General features: G+C 47.6%; 1 protein-coding gene across 1 annotated transcript in view; it reads right to left on the bottom strand.

The window, feature by feature from the left end:
• Window positions 1-545: 545 nt before the first annotated feature.
• Window positions 546-19,166, bottom strand: part of FANCD2 (FA complementation group D2) — a 63,206-nt gene continuing 44,585 nt past the window's right edge. The window contains 11 exon segments of the mRNA XM_061572927.1: window positions 546-3,422; window positions 4,950-5,063; window positions 6,690-6,836; window positions 8,233-8,307; window positions 9,551-9,625; window positions 10,176-10,214; window positions 10,674-10,745; window positions 12,810-12,903; window positions 13,965-14,087; window positions 14,750-14,849; window positions 15,087-15,217. Coding sequence (XP_061428911.1) covers window positions 3,387-3,422; window positions 4,950-5,063; window positions 6,690-6,836; window positions 8,233-8,307; window positions 9,551-9,625; window positions 10,176-10,214; window positions 10,674-10,745; window positions 12,810-12,903; window positions 13,965-14,087; window positions 14,750-14,849; window positions 15,087-15,217 — 1,006 coding nt within the window. The 3' untranslated portion in view covers window positions 546-3,386.

The raw sequence follows: 19,166 nt of genomic DNA, 5'->3' as shown, positions 1-19,166 counted from the left end.
CCAAATCTCGAGATGATCTCCCCTAGGTCAACTCGGATGGAAATTCACACTGAATAGCAAGTGCTCTGTGGGACTATTTGCACCTATCACGTTTGACGATAGGTGCAAATGATTGTTTCTCGTCGAGACTTTTAATTTGAAGGGGCAATAAAAAAATACCCGACGTTTGTCGGCGTATATTGTAAATAAAATACAAGTTCACGACAAAAACTGCAAAAGGATACGTGGAATTTCTTCTTGATAACGCCAATCTGCAAAATGCTTTTAAATAAATCAATATTCACCCCGCCCCCCTCCCTAAGCCTAAAAATGGGCAATATCACTCAACTTAAACAATAAAATTATAGTATTTTGCCCCATGTTACGATTATGGCACAGATATGGGTCGGACACTTCCGGCTACAAGACGAAATTGTACAATTGAATACAAAATTCCATCGCAGCAATTTATTTTGTAATAGGTTTTTACAAAAAATGTTTAAAGCGTGGACAATGCAGAACAAGAGACAAATGGACAAAAGCAACATATTGCTGCATACCGCCCATGTATTTAAATGAAATCATTAACATTACGACTGCTTACATCCATAACAATGATGTTTGAAATGTATTAAGCGCCAGAAGACCTTCAGCTACAACGCCGTCCCGAAAGGAATAATCTGATGGCTTCGTAGTTGGCAGCAAATTCTTCAGATTTGCTCATGAAGAGCACACGTGCACAGAAGCTGACAGCGGTTAGCCGTGCTGACGTGATCAGCAGGTCCCAAGCACCGTCAAACATCTGAGCCTGAATTAGAACCACACTTCCAGAAGAAGCGGGTTGGCACTTGAGACGGATGCTAGGAATTCAGTGGCAAGACAAGACTAAGGAATGGCACAAGTCCGTTAAAGAACGTTGCAGGTTGGTATGTTGAACTTCTTTCACACCGTACGTAGCCAACCGTCCGAATCGGAGGTGCGGGGGAATGACAACGAATTAAACACAAAACGCAGTTCGAAAGCAATGAGTTTTCAATCTAGATTTGAAAGTGCATCGGTCCAGTGGATTCCTAATATTAGAACGAAGAGCATTCCAGACGGCCAGAGAAACACATCCAAATGCGCGCGATGCAGTGACCGCCTTTAGGTAATCGTGGCTGATATGATTCGGAAAAAGGCGACGTTGGCCAGGGCATGTGTGCAGGACAGAGGGTCCAGTTACTGAGACCAGCATTGGACTGGTATACAAGTTGTGGGTTTGAACCCGACCCTGACGCATGTATATTTGGAGTTTGCGTGTCTCTCTCCCCGTGGTCGTGGATTCTTCTCCGAGTCCTCCGATGTTTCCCTCCACATTTACAATCAACGAGCGTTTACAGTATTTGGCCGCTTGACATTACCACACGATAAGCCACTTCGTTGAGCTATCATTTGTGATAGCCAGATCGCTTCTGAAAAATAACTAAAATCTCAAGGAGCCTTATTACCTGGTAAAATCTTTTACTTATTTCATAGTTTACTTGAAACTAAGCGCAGATGGCAGGAGACTGTGCGGCCAGTTCTTGGAGGTCGCGTCGAGTGTGCGACAGCTGCATGGTTTGGCCGCGAGCGGAAAGCGTTGGCGATGCGCGGGTGTCATCAACGGATTTGGCCGTGACGACATCTCGATCTCAGATGTCGAGGTCCCAACGCGAGCACGCCGAAGACACACGCAGCAGCGTTCGCTGCAATCCGCCGGGCGTGACGGTGCATGCCTCAATCCAGAAGATCGTGTACAGGGTGATACCCGATGGGACCGGCCCACGGTAATGAACCGGGTTTCTTATACACCGTGTCGAGTTACAATTTCTCCCCGAATACGCGTGGGGGTTTATCCCGGCATTCCCGTCTCCTCCGCCCACACAAAATAATACCTGTAAAAAAATTGGCCAAATATCCCATGCGAGGCCTATCCTTGAAAGACCCATGATTGAGGGAGGCTGTCCTGTATAACCATTATGAATATCACTGTTATGAATATCACTTACGAATGAATGGCAGTGTATACTGTAGCAAAACCGTGCGGAAAGCTCTCTCACAAGCTTTCCAAGGGCGGCCGGAGCAGTGGCACAGTGGTTAGCACACAGTGGTATGAACTTGGTAGCCGACTTTGATGCCTGGCCATGGCTAACATCATTGGTGAGTGACATCTGATCTGGTCTAACCCCCCCTTCCCCACCTCTGCTGTTCAGCAACCCACACTGACCAGCGTGGAACATATCGGACTCAAGCTCCGTGGTTTGTATGTACGTACGTACGTAAGTTGACCTCCTTTCGCACCGTGCAAAGACAAATGTGCCAATCGGAGGTGCGGGGTGTCGTGGATGATAGTGATGACGAGACTGGAGGTTTGACAAAACGGCTATCAACTAGTTATCCGTTGCGAAAACGTACAATTATTTTTTACTGGCAATAAAGGAATGGAAAATGCAAACTTGTAAAGGATGCATCGGTGACGTTTTCAATTTTTATTTTAAACGGTTTTTGTCACACTACGTTTAAATCCGCGCATTAAAGTAAAAAAATAACTATTTTAAACATGACAGCAATTACCGTGTCGTGAAAAAAAAAGGCAACGATATGCAGCATATAACCAAAAGTTTGCAATCACGTGTTCAGAACTTAAGGCATAACATACGTATGTTGAACTTCTTTTGCAACGTATGTAACCAACCGTGATAATCGGAGGTGCAACATGAGCATAGAGTATAAAGCAGTTTTTTTAAATAAAGATTAATTACAAGTATCTCTGTATTTTAACGAAGCCAATCGCTCATGCAATAAATGTGAAATGTATTTTAATTAAGTAGTCCCTGCTTTGACCCTGGCAGATAAAGGTCATGTTTAGAACAAGGATGGTGTGAGTAAAGATAACGGTTAAGTGGACACTTGCAAAGATTACACCGGGTAAGCAACGACTTCTGTGAAAAGATAACCGAGATAAAAAAAAAATCAATGATATTTTTAATTTATTTCCTCCAATAAAGTAATCTGCGAGTAATTTATAACATTTCACGAATAACTTTGCAGGACCTTTAAAGTTCGCCACTGCGAATCTGACTGCGCGCGGTATTAACCAGGGCGGCCGGTGGCTTCGCACCGCGAACCTGCCCAACAAACGGCAAAGGAAGGCGCGCGCTCCCGGCCACCATCCCACGCCCTCCCACCACCCCGCACCACTTAGCCAAGTGCGTCAAGCAAGCAGCGTCCTGCCAAGTGCACCGTTCTCGGGCAGGGCACGTGGGTCACCGCCGTTGCCTCAGTCGAAAACAAATAAACAAACAAAACACAATCGTTGTTGCAGTCTCCGCCTCGATGTGTGATGGAGAACGTGAGTAATCGGCGATCCAACGCCGAAGAGAGCCAGGTCAGTACTCGTCGCTCAGGAATTCCTCTTCTGCATTCTGGACACAAACAGGGGACGGCGGAGTCGGTTCGCACGTCGGTCGGTGAAGCGGCTAGATCAGGAGCCGCACACAGCTCTTTGTGGGCTGCTTCGTGACATTATTTATTAAGGACCGACCACCGTCTCTCGTATTCACGTGCACTGCACGACCTTGAAATATTTTTTTTACCTAATAAAAAATCGTTCTTCGTTATTTAGGTTGCCAACCCCTGGACTAGATGCAGTCTCTACGCCTGCTGCAAATTGTAACTCCTCTACGGTACGACGCAAATGTTCTACTCCCAGCTTCGTCGTGGTGTGCGCGTTCAAGAGGCGGGCAGAGAAAACGCTTCAAGGATATCCTCAAGGCCAACATGAACAAGTGCTCCATCGACACTAACTCATGGGAGACTCTTGCCCAGGATCACCTATTTCAAGGATCCAAACAATTTTAAACTCAACAGCAGAATCAGGAAGAGGAAGAGTGGGAATGGGGTAAACAGCAACGCTGTAGCCCGACTTACTGCTGCAGTTCCACCCAACACTCGTGTGCCCAAGCTGCGCCAAAATCTGTCAATCCCAGATTGGTCTCTTCAGCCATCTTCGGACCCATAGATGAACCAACTTTTCTATGGAAAACAATCATCCTCAATTGCGAGGGGTAGCCTATGATGATGTATGCACATATTCTTTGGGTCTTTCGGTAAAGCCACGTAGATAGAAAAAAATAATACAAATATAAACAATATCACGACGTTTCGATCGCAACACAAGCCATCGTCATCAGGTGAAAAAGGAGGGGGAAAACTGCTTCGTTTCTGAGTTACATTCACTAACACAGCCACCGTTAGCTCTGTTAGTTAATGGCGACTTTCTCTTTGATTGGTGTAGACCTACTGCCGGGCACGGAGACCTCTCCCACATTAACATTAGCTGCCCCGCCCATCTCTAAACCTTCATAAACAGCCTGCGTCAGCAACTTTCCCCCTCTTTTTCACCTGATGACGATGGCTTGTGTTGCGATCGAAACGTAGTGATATTGTCATTATTTGTATTATTTTTTCTATCTTCGTGGCTTTACCGAAAGACCCAAAGAATATGAATTCCTGCAGTCACGAAAGCTTTAAGTCAAGATGTATGCACAATTGAAAATTGGAATGCAGAAAAGTTCAACATTCCTCGAGCAAAACGTGCACGTTGTATATTTTCCCAAAGAAGTTGACAGCCCTTTTGGTCAAACTACTGCTGGATGAGCCACTGCGAGGATGACTGGAGTTCACGTGATGGTTTATGCTCCTTATTGAAGGCGGAGCATAGATGTGGAGGCACAGTACAGTACCGTTAAGCACCACAGCAGCCTATCATAACATGACACACATAGTAGTCACCCACCCAAGCACTATCCAGGCTCAGCGCTGCTTAGCTTCTGAGATCTGACGAGCATTGGCGATGCATTTCAGGCGATTTTAAATTCATACGCGCCTCGGGTATTAAACAAGGGAAGACTAACAATTAATTTGGTTTCTTTAATTATGAATCGTGTCACCTCTGGCATCTCTTCATCTTCATCATCATCATCTTCTGCAAGCACCGATGCCTCCGTTTCAGAGTCTTCGCCCTTGTCCGTCTGCGTTATATTCTGAGACAATATCTCCTCGCCCTGCACCAGACAACGGGGAACAGTTTTTACGCGAATCAATCGGCTTTCTGCAGACGCCACATCGCGAGAGACACCAACTCGCTCTATGACGAACGAAGCAATGAAAAGCAAAACGACGTGCGGGCCAGCCATTGAATAACAACACGGCACGCAACTACACGTGGCCCTTGAGAAGTTATATTGACGGCAGAAACATCGCGATTTAGGATAAAAGAAAATCGGGCGATCTTCGGTTCAATCCGTATGAGCATGAACACGCACATTAACTATTTAACTGCATTGATTGTACCAGGTAAGGCCCACTGAGCTAAAAAGTTATTTTTCAGAAGCGACCTGGCCACAAATGATAGCGCAATGAAGTGGCTTATCACGTGGAAATTTCTAGTAGCCAAATATTCTAAACGCACGTCGATTGTCAATGTGGGGGGAGAAACTGGAGGACCGGGAGAAAAATCCACGTGACCACAGGGAGAACATGCAAATTCCAAATATACAGTGCTGTATACCAGGCGAGGGAGACGTCACCTCGCCACTGCGGCACCCCTTATGATTAACTTCATGAACTTGGGCGCATTCAAAACCACGCAGGGCTGGGCAGATCTGCGGTATAAATTTCATCTGACAAAGGGAAAGGTCACAAGTTCGAATCCTGGTAAACTATCGACCCAGCCCATCCTCCCCTGCAGGGTGTCGAAACATGTGTGAGGTCAATGGTGATTAGTCCTATGGCTTCATATTCTTGGTTCTTTCGGTAAAGTCACATAGAAGGGAAATAATAAAATAATAAAACATCATATTATATTATGTTTTCACGAAAGCTTTAAATCTAAATTTAGTCCTATGACTGTTAAGTAGTCATCCTACAAATGGCCTGGCCCCCCACAAATACAAATGTGAAATTTCCACCCTTGGATCAGGGTCACCAAAGGAGACGGGTACTTGCTTGTGTTTATTAAACTAAAAAATGTAAACTATTTTTTACTTTGCCAGGTGAGGCCCACTGAGCTATGTAGCTCTTTTTCAGAAGTGACCTGGCCACAAATTATAGCTCAACGATCTGGCTTATCATCACGTGGAAATGTATAGCAGCCAAATACTATAAACACGCAAAATCCACACCCCCCCCCCTCCACTCGTGACCTCCCATCGACTCACCGTCGTGCCTAACCGGTCGTACTTCTGGGAGGAAACAAGCGACGGGCCGGAGGGGGGGCCGGCGGAGATTATATTGAACAAGCAAACTCTGGTAAGCAAGCCCAGTGGCGCTACCGATTTACACCGCGGTGGCAGCATCCAACCACACCCTGGTTGACAACAACCGGCGTTCACCACAAAGCAGCAGTGATGTCACCACGGTAGTTGTGCCGTGCTAGATGCACTTTAAGGCTGAAGGTGTCAAAGGTTCGCTGCTGGCAGGAGGTCACGGGACAGACCCGGGTGCCGTGGGTAGACTGAGATGACTGGAAGATGCACCAAATGTGCTCTTCACTGTGCCAACACCAGGTTTAACGCGCGGTTGAACGCGCGGTTGAACGCGCGGTTGAACGCGCGGCTGAACGCCCAGTTTGAACAAAACTGACAAACTAAGCAGGGAGCGCGGCCGGCATCGCTGGAAGAGGTCCTCACGTGCAGGTTGCGGTTTTTGAGGTTGCCGATCCAGAAGGCCTCGTGGCACTTGTTCACGGTGAGCATGGCCTTGACACGGTAGACAAACGACTCGAGCGTGCGCTTCAGCTGGGGCACGCAATTCATGAGGTTCACGTTGTGGTTCACCTGCACGGGAGGGAGCGGGGGAAAGCGGGGACAAGGATATATGAAGGAGTGGGTTAATTAATGAGGCAGGCGGGCGGGCGGGCGGCTGAGGCGAGGGGAGAGGGATAGCAAACACCAGGCAGGGGTGTGATCTGCATCCCTGTGTGGATAGGGGATCTCACTTGGCAGCTCAAAGAGAAGTTGCTGCCATTTGAGCACAGCTGTCCAAGACAGATGCTGGGAATTTCGTGGCGAGACAAAATAATAAATTCAGAAGTCTGGGAAAGTACGTGGCCGGTGAGTGTTGCAGATATGTGTGGGACGTGTGCAGGATGGGGCAGGCTCGATTGCCAAGAGAGGCAGACGGACAACTTTAATGGTCTCCATGAGTACGGAGACTGAGGGGAAGAGAGCTAAGAGCAGGGTGGTGGGAGACTGTCAGGGCACAGCGTGGAGGTCGCTGCGTTGTCTGCTGCGTGGCAGCTGTGGGATCTGGCAGAGGGGTGGAAAGCATCGGCGAAGTGCTGCGTGGCATCAACGGATTTGGCCAAGAAGACACCTTGATCTCGGAAAAATAGATGGCTTACGAGAAACTGCTCTCTAAAACGCATCAAGTACGCAAGTGACTATTTACAGTCCGCCGCCCCCTCCCCCCCGCGAGATATTCGATACGCTACGGTGCTTTGCGGTCCCAAAAGCGATTCACAAAGAACTGATTGAGCGACGTCTTCTGGTCACGTGCATGTGTGCTAGACTGCCAAGTTTGGGCGATATGGTCGTGAGATGTTAACTCCCTCGCCTGGTATGCAGGAGGTCGTGGGTTCGATCGCGACCCTGAAGCCTGCTGTATATTTGGAGTCTGCGTGTCTCTCCCACCGTGGTTGTGTGGATTTTTCTCCGGGTCCTCCGGTTTTTCCCTCCACATTTATAAACGTGAGTTTAGAGTATTTGGCTGCTATAAACTGCTTCACGTAATAAGGCACTTCGTTAAACTATAATTTGTGATAGCCAGGTCGCTTCTGAAATAGAGCTATATAGCCCATGGGGCCTTATCTGGTAAAATAACAAAAAAAATGTGTGAGGTCGATCACAGGAGGGAGTGCACTGGGAATTTTTACAAAAAAAACAAAAAACCTCTAGAACATGCCGAGGTGGTGGCCGGCGTGGGTCAGAGGGACACGACAGAGACATCAAACGATTCGCACCCACCGCCCACCTGCCCCGTCCCCCACGATTCAGGGTCGTGATTTGGTTCAAGAATGCCGTTTTTAACATTGAGGTGCAGCCCAGTGCCAGCAGCTGCAGGGGTCGCGCGTGAACCCAACGACTACGTGCACAGATTGATTCCCAGGTGGGAATCCACGGGGTCCATTCTAAGTGATGCATCCGGGCGCAGTGATGATTCCTTAGCCGTTACCTTGGAGTGACCACACATGTGGTGTAGCTGCCGTGTGCTCAGTTGAAGGTTCTTGAGCAAACCGTTCACTTCGTCCTGAGCACGCACGCACATACACACGCACACGCGCACACACGCATGCACACACGCACATACGCACACACATACGCACACACATACGCACGCACACACACGCACGCACACACACGCATACAAATTTGCACAGCCAAACACTTTACAGATGAAGCAGCCTGCACGTTTAACGGTAGTTTTGGAGTTCCACGCTCCGGCACCGACTATGGAATTTGAATATATTCCGTCCTTAAGAGATTTTAAGTGTCGTTGTTACCTCATAATAATTTATTTATCAAGGAGCCACACTTTTTCAAGAGGGTCCTGCTCCAGCTACATTCGCCTTTATTTGTGAGATGTTTTCAGCTCATGATGAGTGTTTATCAAACAAGCGGGAGAAAAGTTGCTTCTCGTCGTTTCTCCGTCGCAGCTCCCATCATCTGGAATGCCATCCCTCTTCACATCCTTAACGATCAATAATTTTATTAGTTCAAAAGCATCTAAAGGCACATCTCTTCAGCTCGACATTTAACCACCGAGTCTCACTGGACCGTGTGGCGTGATCTGACACTCAGCTCGGCTCCGCACCTGAGAATTGCTTCTTTGGTCAGCAACATTGCGCATGTTATAAATTATATTATTATTAAAACCGGAGCACCCTGGAGAAAACCCATGCCTCACGAGGGGGCAACGCTCTATCCCCATACGGATAGAAACAAATGGCGAATAGTCCGCTTGCTGCAACATCTTCTCCTGGCGAGCAAGGGCATAGAAGCACCTCCTCAACGCCACATGCGTAAGCCACCAATGACGCTTAGAACATCATGCGTAGCCCACGTCGGCATCGAATTAAAAGCATCATCGGCCCGAGGCTGATAAACTCGCAACACGGGAAAATATACAGCTCAGTGGGCCTTACCTGTTGAAATAAAAAATAGTTGATGTCTGTACGCGTGGCAGGAACGCATTTTTACAGTTCTGCGCACATGTTCTTCTATCCACTCACAACAAACTCCCGTCGAAAACAGTCGATAATTCACTCGGCCGTAAACTTTTCTCGCACGGGTCCTTTTATCATTGTCACGAGCTTTGTGGACAAGGTTAAACGGCGTAAACATCTCGGGATATGAATGCAAAAATCCATCCGCTTTTGGTGGGGGGTGGGGGGGGAACGCAGAAAGAAAAAAAAATGTGCGCAAGGCACAATGGGAATAAATTATTCACGCAGCACGTAATGCCCGAGTGCCTTTGCCGGTTTCCCACCGACCTTGTGCTTTTTGAAGGTGCAATCCAGCAGTGGCATTCCTTTTCTAAGGAAGGCCTCCACAAACAGGCGACCGTACTGCAACGGGGGGGGGGGGGGGGGGGTGAAGAGAGACGGCGACAAGACGTGTGTGACGTCACGCGGCGGCCAGCAACAACAGGGGCGACGGTGATGGTAACAATGACGGTGTCGCCGCAGGCGCTGGTGCTCATAACGGCGGCGAGTCGTCGTCATCGTCGTCGTCGAGATGCAATGGCCTCACTAAGCCTAAAGAACGTTCCTGTTCTTTTTTCTTTTCACTTTTCAGGAGGCCACCGTTTGAGAAATTTGGCTGATTGATAAAGTTTCTTGCGAGCAGAGAAGTGGCTGTACATGAGATTTGGTCCTAATGTATAATCAATCTACGGCGTCATGGGATGTAATGAGCATGAATGACGCATGTAGAAAACGAAAGTATTATTATTCTGTAGGAATTACTTCCAAATATCAGAGCTGTCTCATCTGCTTGCAATTGTTAGCCATCCCACCACGGTGATAGGTAACCATTAGCAATAAAACACCAGCGGTTAGCGCCTATTATCTCCTTGGTTAGAGGAGGAGACGCAATGCTGCATGTACCTGGACTCACCTTTAGGCAAACTCTGAGACTCTGTCTTCCATCAAAAGTCTAGGAAACAGAAGTGCACACAGAATGCATAAGTGCGGTCGGTTCACATTGAGATGGCGAAGTGAAACTGATTGTAGTTTGTCCGTGAGGGATTCCGGAGGGATTAAACAACACTGGTGTGCTTTACATAATTTATAAAAACAACTTCAGTCACTATTTAACATGAACCAGCTATATTGGGAAGCAAGCGGGCGGTGCCTATCGTTAAGCACGCTGCGCTGCAAACCCTGCGACCCGAGTTCGAATCCCGGCAAACATCGGTTGACGAGCAAGATCTGAAGCCGTCCCGGGCCCCTCCTTGACTGACCAGCCCCCACACACTGGACATCTGTGAAAAAGAGCTTCATGGCTCATTGGATTCCTCAAGTAAAAAAAAAAATCCGATTCTGATTCAGGGGAAATGCGGCTGTGGGTGCAGTGTGCAGCGACGAGTGGATTGGTGCGGACGAGTGGCTCGACCTTGATGAGGTTGACGAGCATGTGGAAGTTCCGGACGCCTGCACTCCACCGAATCAGCAGTGCCTCTTGCACCTGGCAAGATAAAACAACACGATAATGTAACAGCCATTATTTCATTATCATTATTTTATCAATACACCTGTTTAGCCAGGAAAGCCTCAGCCGAGTCTCAAGACTCTACATCCGGGAGAGTCCTGCCAAGTTTTCGCAGTTAGGGGAGGGGGCTGATGTTGCTGCAGCTATTGCTGCGGTGTGCGATCCCAGTCGAGTCATTTGCGGGTAATTGTTCAGGATTGGGATGTTTTGGCCAATACTGGTAATGCTGTGTGTGCGTTTTTGGCCATTGGAGCAAACCCATGCAGAACAGGGGGAGAGAGAACGTACAAACTCCACACAGGTATCGAAACCAGGTTCTACATTCTGCGCACAAGCGTTACCACCTACATTACCACCTACGTTACCAACCGTGCCACCCTGCTGCCCCAAGATTCGTTTTATAATACGTGTACAGTATTTGTTCACGGAAACCTGCCAACAAAAATGGATAAGGATTAGCAGTTGTAGAGTAGTGAAATGCTTCAGGATCTCAAAGTGCCTACAATTGACATCGCATCTCATCTCAACCATCCCATTGCCCTGTGACGGTCTGGCTCAGGGGACCCCCCAGTGGAAGCTGTCTAAACCCAGCGACCCGAGTTTCACTCCCATCCCTGGCTAACAGCGGTGGTGAGCGACATCCTAATTGATCCTGGATGCCTCGCTTCCCCCAAACCGTACGACCAACAGCATGGCACGGGGACGCCTTCATCCAGCAGAGGATTGACGAGCGGCCTGTAAATTATTAACTCAACGCTGGACAGTTGTTGGAAATCCAATGGCTGTGTGAAACCTGGCACAGTCACGAGCACTGCGCCAAGAACAGACGTCCCAAAGGCATGCGACCAGATACACTCGGTGCACACACGGAGAGGCCCCATTGCCGCTTAACTGGTAAAGGTGCAGCCCTGCAATGATTCGCTCACACCACTGCTATAAAAGCGGAAGGGCCTCCAACTCAAGTGGGTATTTTCCAGGGTAACAGGTAAGGCCCAATCTAACTATATAGCTGTGTCAGAAGTGACCCAGCCACAAATGATAGCTCAGCGAAGTGGATTTTCGCGTGGAAATCTATAGCAGCCAAATACTCTAAACGCATGTTGATTCTAAATTTGGAGGGAAAAACCAGAGGACCCGGAGAAAAATCCACGTGACCACGGGGAGAACATGCAGACTCTAAATATAGAGTAGGCATCAGGGTCGGGATCGAACCCACGACCTCCTGCATACCAGGCGAGGCAGTTAACTTCTCGCCACAGTGATGCCCTCTTCCAACTCTTTTGGCTGACTCTCTCACACTGGCCAGAACATCTTGGAAGGGGTGGGAGTACCCACACTTTACCCCACCCGCACACGTCCTGCCAATCGACCTAACCGCAGTAAAACCGTTTACTCCGCTGGGTGGACAGAGGCGGCGGCAGGGAAAATTTAAGAAACTCGCACAGTCGATTCAACTGCCGCGCCGGGAGATTAGTACCGGCGAGATTTAAATTGCAAGCACGGCGTGCACCAACCATTACACCACGACACAGCATGGTGTTTTTCCATAACGTCATCCAACGGTGGAACTTGAATAATTGACAACACATCTGCGGTGTTGCATTTCCAATCGGAGGAGGCAGGAGGCAACAGATGTTTGCATTGCTAATTTACACTTGGGCGAAATACTTACAGGTCAAAGAAAAAATAAACAAACTCGTTTCACATTCAGCCGACTCTGAAGCGGTGTGCTGCGTCTAGGACATAATGGACCGTTGCATAATTGAACGTTGTTCGTAACTTTTGTGCTTAAGACTTTCCCTGGCATTCCCTAAGTAATGCACAGGATAGGACCAATCGTGCAGAACAATAATGCACTCACACACACACACAAGGAGCTCTATAAAACGCATGTATCCTTTGAAATAAACGCAACACATTCATCAACAACAACAACAAAGTGTGGCCTTAGAAGAACAAAAAATGCACAACAGGTGATATTCAAGGGCAACAGCCCTTCTTCGTAGCGGGTAAAGCAGCGCTGCTCGGTGCCCTCGTCACCTCGTCCGAGTCGGTGGATCGTCCCGCAGGAATCGCTTTGACGGCCTTCTCGAGCCGCTCCATCACGACCCGGTAGAAGATTCCAAACACGGCCCTGTGCGACGCGACACAGCGCACAGCAGTGGCACTTCAGACAACGCCCTCTCCCACTGACAACATCCGACACCGCGCCAGCGCATGTGGCCCCTCACGGTACGAGTGGATCTCTACAATTTGTCCTTCGACCCTCGCACATCTCTGATTAGCAATGGGTTGGCTACGTACGGTGCGAAAGAAGTTCAGCGTACATACATGCAGACGTACGTACAAGACATCTGGCAAAGGGGGCAAAATCAGGGCCCCCGAGAGGCAGGGGTTAAGTGACGCGTTAGTTGGCGTGCGACTTCGATTCGGTGTGCAGTGCGAATGCAGCATCCCCCATGTCGGCTACGCGTGGTCTCCACTCGTTTGGTGCATTACGACGACAGCGGCTTCGGCTTCTGCAGTGGAGGGGAAAAAAGAAAAGAAAACCTCCCGAGCCGTGCCAGGCTGGCTCGGCATGAACCTGGTGTGTGGCTCAGTTTATCTTTACTTGTCCTCTTGTATTGTTTTACTTGTTCTTAACTAGAAAGCCCATCTTCCCACAGCGGACGATTTAGCTACAATGCAAATGAAGCTGAAACGTATATGAAACACATTCACCTACTGACTGATTAAACACGTAACCGTGCGTTTACATCATTTGCTATACATTTCCACATAATCAGCCACTTCGTTTGAGGTATCATTTGTGGTGAGGTCGCTTTAAAAAATAAGCTAAGAGCTTAGTGGGCATTACCTGGTAAAATAAAATGTGACTTTACCGAAAGAACCAAAGAGTATGGATTCCTGCAGTCACGAAAGCTTCAAATCAAGAATAAAAATAGTCTCGTTTTAGTTTTTTCATGTGATATGCTTACGTTTCCTATAATTTGCAATCCTATCGTGCTTTCGCATTGTTTGTTGTTGTAACATTCGGACCCGCCCCCTACTGGACACGTGTGAAAATGAGCTTTATAGCTCATCAGATTGCTCCAGTAGACATCACGATTCTGATTGTGAAAACGCCGCGGGAAACCGTGCATCGTAACGGTCATGGCCAGGGGCCGTGGGTCGCCCCCCCGGACGCGCGGCGACCTGGTGAGCGTGGGGTAGGTGGCCGAGTGGCCGTCCTTGTCCACGTGGACGAGCTCCGTGACGCCCTTGATAGCGATGTCCTCTATCGCGTCCAGCACGTTCTCACAGCTGTCCAGATAGATGCTGCGCCGTCGTCAAAGGGGGCAAAGCGGACAGTAGCAGCTTAACACGTAGTAGTAGGTGGCTATCGCGACCAATATTATCCATAATCAAGGTTTGTTGGGTTAGATCGCATAAATATCAATGTGTCGTTAACCCGCCACGTCCAATTAGGAAGGTTTTTCACGTAAACAAAAGGTGTCAATTAGTTACTAGTTCATCACACCGGTGTGTTGGAGAGTAAAGCCGCAACATTTAGAATTTGAGTACGATGTTTCACTGGTGATTACAACCAGCTTCATGAGGCGATAGCCAGGGTAGCAAAGCATTTTCCATGACGGTGGGAGCCGCCCGCCTACCACCCCTCCCTGGCTACACCGCACTCCCTTGCTCACCGTCACACAAATAAACCACAATACCTCGCTGATCTCGCGTCAAGGAGCAAAACGTCGGACATCATGCAGAACGACGCGCGGCACTACTGGGATGTAGATCGCTATGGCTGTCCGCAGGAATTGAGGTCTCATTCACATCACGGATACAACGACCAGTCTCACCAGAGGAAGCCTTTCATCAAAGACACAATCACCACAGTCTCACCAGTGCAAGCCTTCAATCAGGGATACAATCACCACAGTCTCAACAGAGCAAGCTTTCAATCAGGGATACAATAACTACAGTCTCACCAGAGCAAGCCTTCCAAGGCCTTGGAGTAGTTACTTCCCTTCTCCCGCTCTCCCGTGGGCCCTACCCAGTGCTGCTTCAAAAACCCCAGTGCGACGGATACTGGGGAGGGGAAGGTGGGACGGGCCAGGCACGGCACACACACATACAATAAAATCATCATCATGGCATCATCATCATCATCATCATCCTCACCGATGCGTATGTCATCGGAACGAAATCGGAAGAAAAACTTACGACGCATTCGTACGTCATCGGAACGTGAAAGGGTTAAGTAATTTGCGAGCAATTTAAGTGCGAAAGTTGCGACGTCACGAAAGCAACACCACAAGCCGTTACCGATTTCTTTGCGTAGTTCCTTCTGCTCCGGGCTCATCTTGGCCATCGCCATGAGCAGCCGAGTGAGGGTGAGCGCCAACTCGCCCGAAGGGACCGTGGCAGAAAAGTTCCGCAGGTATGAAAACGCGTGGCTAAGGGGGAAAAGGAAACAAGACGACGAGAACACATGAGGGCACAATTGCAGCGCCGTCACTTGACATCAAGGTCGGAGTGGCGCACCGCTCAAAACGAGAGCGGATCGGCGCTCGAATCTGATTGACAGGCTCTGCTGCGACTTTCCACGTGATCAATACTCGATGTATTGATCCTGGATGGATGATAGGCTAAGGAGACCTTGCAAGTCAGATTTTAACCTGAGGACACGAATGACGAGCGCGACATTGCGTCTGTCCCGTAGGTCGGCGCGCGGCCCCGCACGTGTGAAAGAGCACACGCGAGAGAGTGGCTGACCTTGCCACTGTGTAATGAAATGCGCAATCACCGATAAGTTCAAAGTTAAGCAGAAACCGTAACTATTGGTAAAATAATGTCAACTCGCCTATTTGCTGCTGTGGTCGTTCCACTAGAAATGCTGCCACAATGAAAATTAAATGGTGGAAAAAACCGAGAGAAATAATCTCTTAATACACAAGTCATAATCTTACCTATAAACGTCATTATTTTTGTCTGTCTGTGTGTCTGTGTGTGTGTGGACGAAACTTGCGAAGGATTTGGCTCGCGAACCGTGGGGTTGACGTTTAAAAAAAGTACCCAGGTACCACGCTATAGGCCCCGTGGTGAGCCGGCGCTATTCCATTTTCGCATCCGTCACCTTAAGTAGTTAAAAGTAGCCATTTGTAACGATTATTTATTTATTACATTACGCCGCTGAGCGCGCGCGCCAAAGCATGCATCTGCGCATGTGCGACACAGCTGACTGGGGGTTGCCCCTAGCAACGCACATGCCTTCGCTGGGGAGAGGGGGAAATTGCCATTCGGTTTAAAAATGCAAAAAAAAATACACGCAACGCTGAGGTTGATTCATCAGTGTCATGTCCTCTTCTCCCCCCCCTCCCACCCCAATGTGTGCAATTACTACTAAAGAGTCGGTAGATGCTACTATAGTCCGTAGATAGCTACTGTAGAGCGGGCGGGGGGATGGTGGGGCAGGGGCGCCTGGGTAGCGGCCCAGCCTGCCATGGTGCCACCTCGGCCGGCTGGGTAATCTAGGCGAGCCTGGGGGCTCTACACAGGATTAGGCCTCACCACTGCAATCTGTGAAGTGAGTACTATTATCGAGTCGATATATGCTATTCTAGAGTCGGTATATACGACTATAGAGTGGGTAGATACTACTATAGAGTAAGTAGATACTACTATAGAGTTTGTAGGTTATGCTAATGTGGAGTGGGCGGTGGGAGGCGCCGGGATAGCAGCCCAGCCTCAGCCTGCCAAGGTGCCACCTCGGCCGGCTGGGCAATCTAGGCAAGGCTGCGGGCTCTACACGGGACTAGGCCTCACCACTACACTCTGTGAAGTGAGTACTATTATCGAGTCGATATATGCTATTCTAGAGTCGGTCTATACGACGATGCTACTACTATAGTCCGTAGATAATTACTGTAGAGGGAGGGGGATGGTGGGGCAGGAGGATGGGGTAGCGGTCCAGCCCCAGCCTGCCAAGGTGCCACCTCGTTAATAGTTACTACTATAGTCAGCGGATACTACTCTAGAGTCAGTAGTTACTACTATAGAGTCGGTAGATACGACTAAAGAGTCAGTAGCTACTACTGCAGTCAGTAGATACCTCTATGATCAGTAAATGCTGCTACAGTCAGTAGATACTACTATACAGTCAGTAGATGCTACTATAGAGTCAGTAGTTACTACTATAGATACTCATAATCAACGATTTTTGGGTTTAGATCGCGTTTATTTATAAATGTGTCGTAACCCTCCACCACCCGACACGGCCAATCAGTAAAAATGTGTCACGTTGACAAAGACAAATAGTTCACTGCTTTAGCCCACCGGTGTGTTGAAGCAACAACATTTACAATTTGAGTACGACGTTTCGCTGGTAATTGCAATCAGCATCATCGAGCAATTCGCCAGAATGGTGAGGCTCTCCTGTGTCTCCCGTTCTTATATAGAGCAGCAGCAGGGTGACGTCATCATTAACTCATTAACTCACTATAGATACTATTGTAGGGTCGGTAGATACTACTATAGTCAGTAGATAATACTACAGTCAGTAGATACCACAAAAGTCAGGATATACTGCTGCAGAGTCACTAGATATGACCATAGAGTCAGAAGACACTGCTATCGTCCGCAGATACAGCTATAGAGTCTGCAGATAGTATTATAGAGTCTGCAGATACTACTCTTTGGTTCTTTCGGTAAAGTCACGTAGGTGATAAAATAAAATAAAAAATAAATACGTGACTTTACCGAAAGAACCAAAGAGTATGGTTCCTTGCAGTCACGATAACTTCAAATCTAGAATCTGCAGATACTATTATACAGTCAGCAAATACGACTATGGAGTTAGTAGTTACTACTATAGTCAGTAGATACTAGTAGCGTCGATAGACACTACTATAGAGTCAGTAGGTCCTACTGTAATGATTAGATACTACTGCAATCAGTAGTTACTGCTATAGAATCGTTATATTTTTCTATAGAGTCGGTAGATACAACTATAGCCAGTAGATAATAGTAGTCAGTAGATTCCACTACAGTCAGGATATACTGCTGCAGTCAGTAGTAATGACTATAGAGTCAGTAGATACTACTGTAGAGCCAGATACTACTGTAGAGTCTTGAATGTAGGGTGTCTAGGTATATATGCCTATGTGGGGGTATGAGTATTTTGGGGAGGGGTCGACAATTTTCTGAAACCTTTTAGCTCAACTATTTACCCCCCACTTTCTATAACTTTTTGGACTTCTGCAAGCCTCTAATCATTTTGTTGACAGACAAATGGACAAACGGCACGCTGGGCTTTCACAATAGCTTAGTATTTGTGTATGCATATGTTATGTTTTTAAGAGAAGTTCTGAAAAAAAAAATTCCCCCGGGCAACGCCAGGTACTTCCCGCTAGTAAATAATATAATAGTTTTTATCTCGTAAAAACTAAATCTCTCATGCAAATTAAATGCACAAAATTCACTCATCCTTCGCTCTCAAAAGATGAAACTTTCTCAATAAAGTGAAATATTTTAGTAAAAGTCCAAATTAATGCAAGAGTATTTTATCAAATTATAAATATGTACATGATAGACTGCACACTTGAAACCAATCCTCACATGTAAACATTCCCATGGCAATTTGACTCAAACTGTGTGCAGTGCACAAGCTGTGTGTGAGGAGTGGCGGGGCAGTGGTTAGCACACTCCACGAAGATTCTGGTCACATGGATTCAATATCCCTTTGTGAATTACACATCAACGGGAAGTGTGATTTAAAGCGTTCCTGGTCTACCCCTAGGTCAACTCAGCCTTAATCGGACACGCATTCTTGCCTGTAAGGATCAGTATAAAGGAGACAGGGGTGGCAGGACATGGTGCTGGCAACAATACCCATTCTGAACATGTAGGCTTTCGCGACCAATATCATCCATAAGAAGTTTTTTTTGGGTTAGATCGCGTAAATATATAAATGTGTTGTTAAAACCCACCACCACCTGACACAGCCAACTAGTAAGGGTTGTCACGTAAACAGAACATGCCAATTCGTCACCAGTACAGCACACCGGTGTGTTGGAGAGCCAAGCCACAAGATTTATGACGAAGATATCCAAATTTTTGCTGCTGATAAGGGCCGATCAACTGTTGTGATGCCCCGTGAGGACTATGATAATAAAATCAAAGATTTACTCAATGAAGGTACCTACCTAAAAATGAAACGAGACCCAAACAGCACCTTGGAACGTAAAACAACGGCAATCATTGCCATGTCACCAATTCCCAAGGAAGAGCAATACCTGATCAAACCAAGGGCATCAAAACCACCAAGACTTTGTGTACCAAAAATTCACAAACCTGATGTCACATTAAGACCCATAGTTAGTACAATATGCTCTGCCACGTACAAAT

Source organism: Lethenteron reissneri, chromosome 51 (genome assembly GCF_015708825.2).
Source record: "Lethenteron reissneri isolate LAM-NWPU_2019-01 chromosome 51, ASM1570882v1, whole genome shotgun sequence".
Lineage (NCBI taxonomy): Eukaryota > Metazoa > Chordata > Hyperoartia > Petromyzontiformes > Petromyzontidae > Lethenteron > Lethenteron reissneri.
Note: the sequence above shows the minus strand (reverse complement) of the source record. Positions and strands in the feature narration are given on the sequence as shown.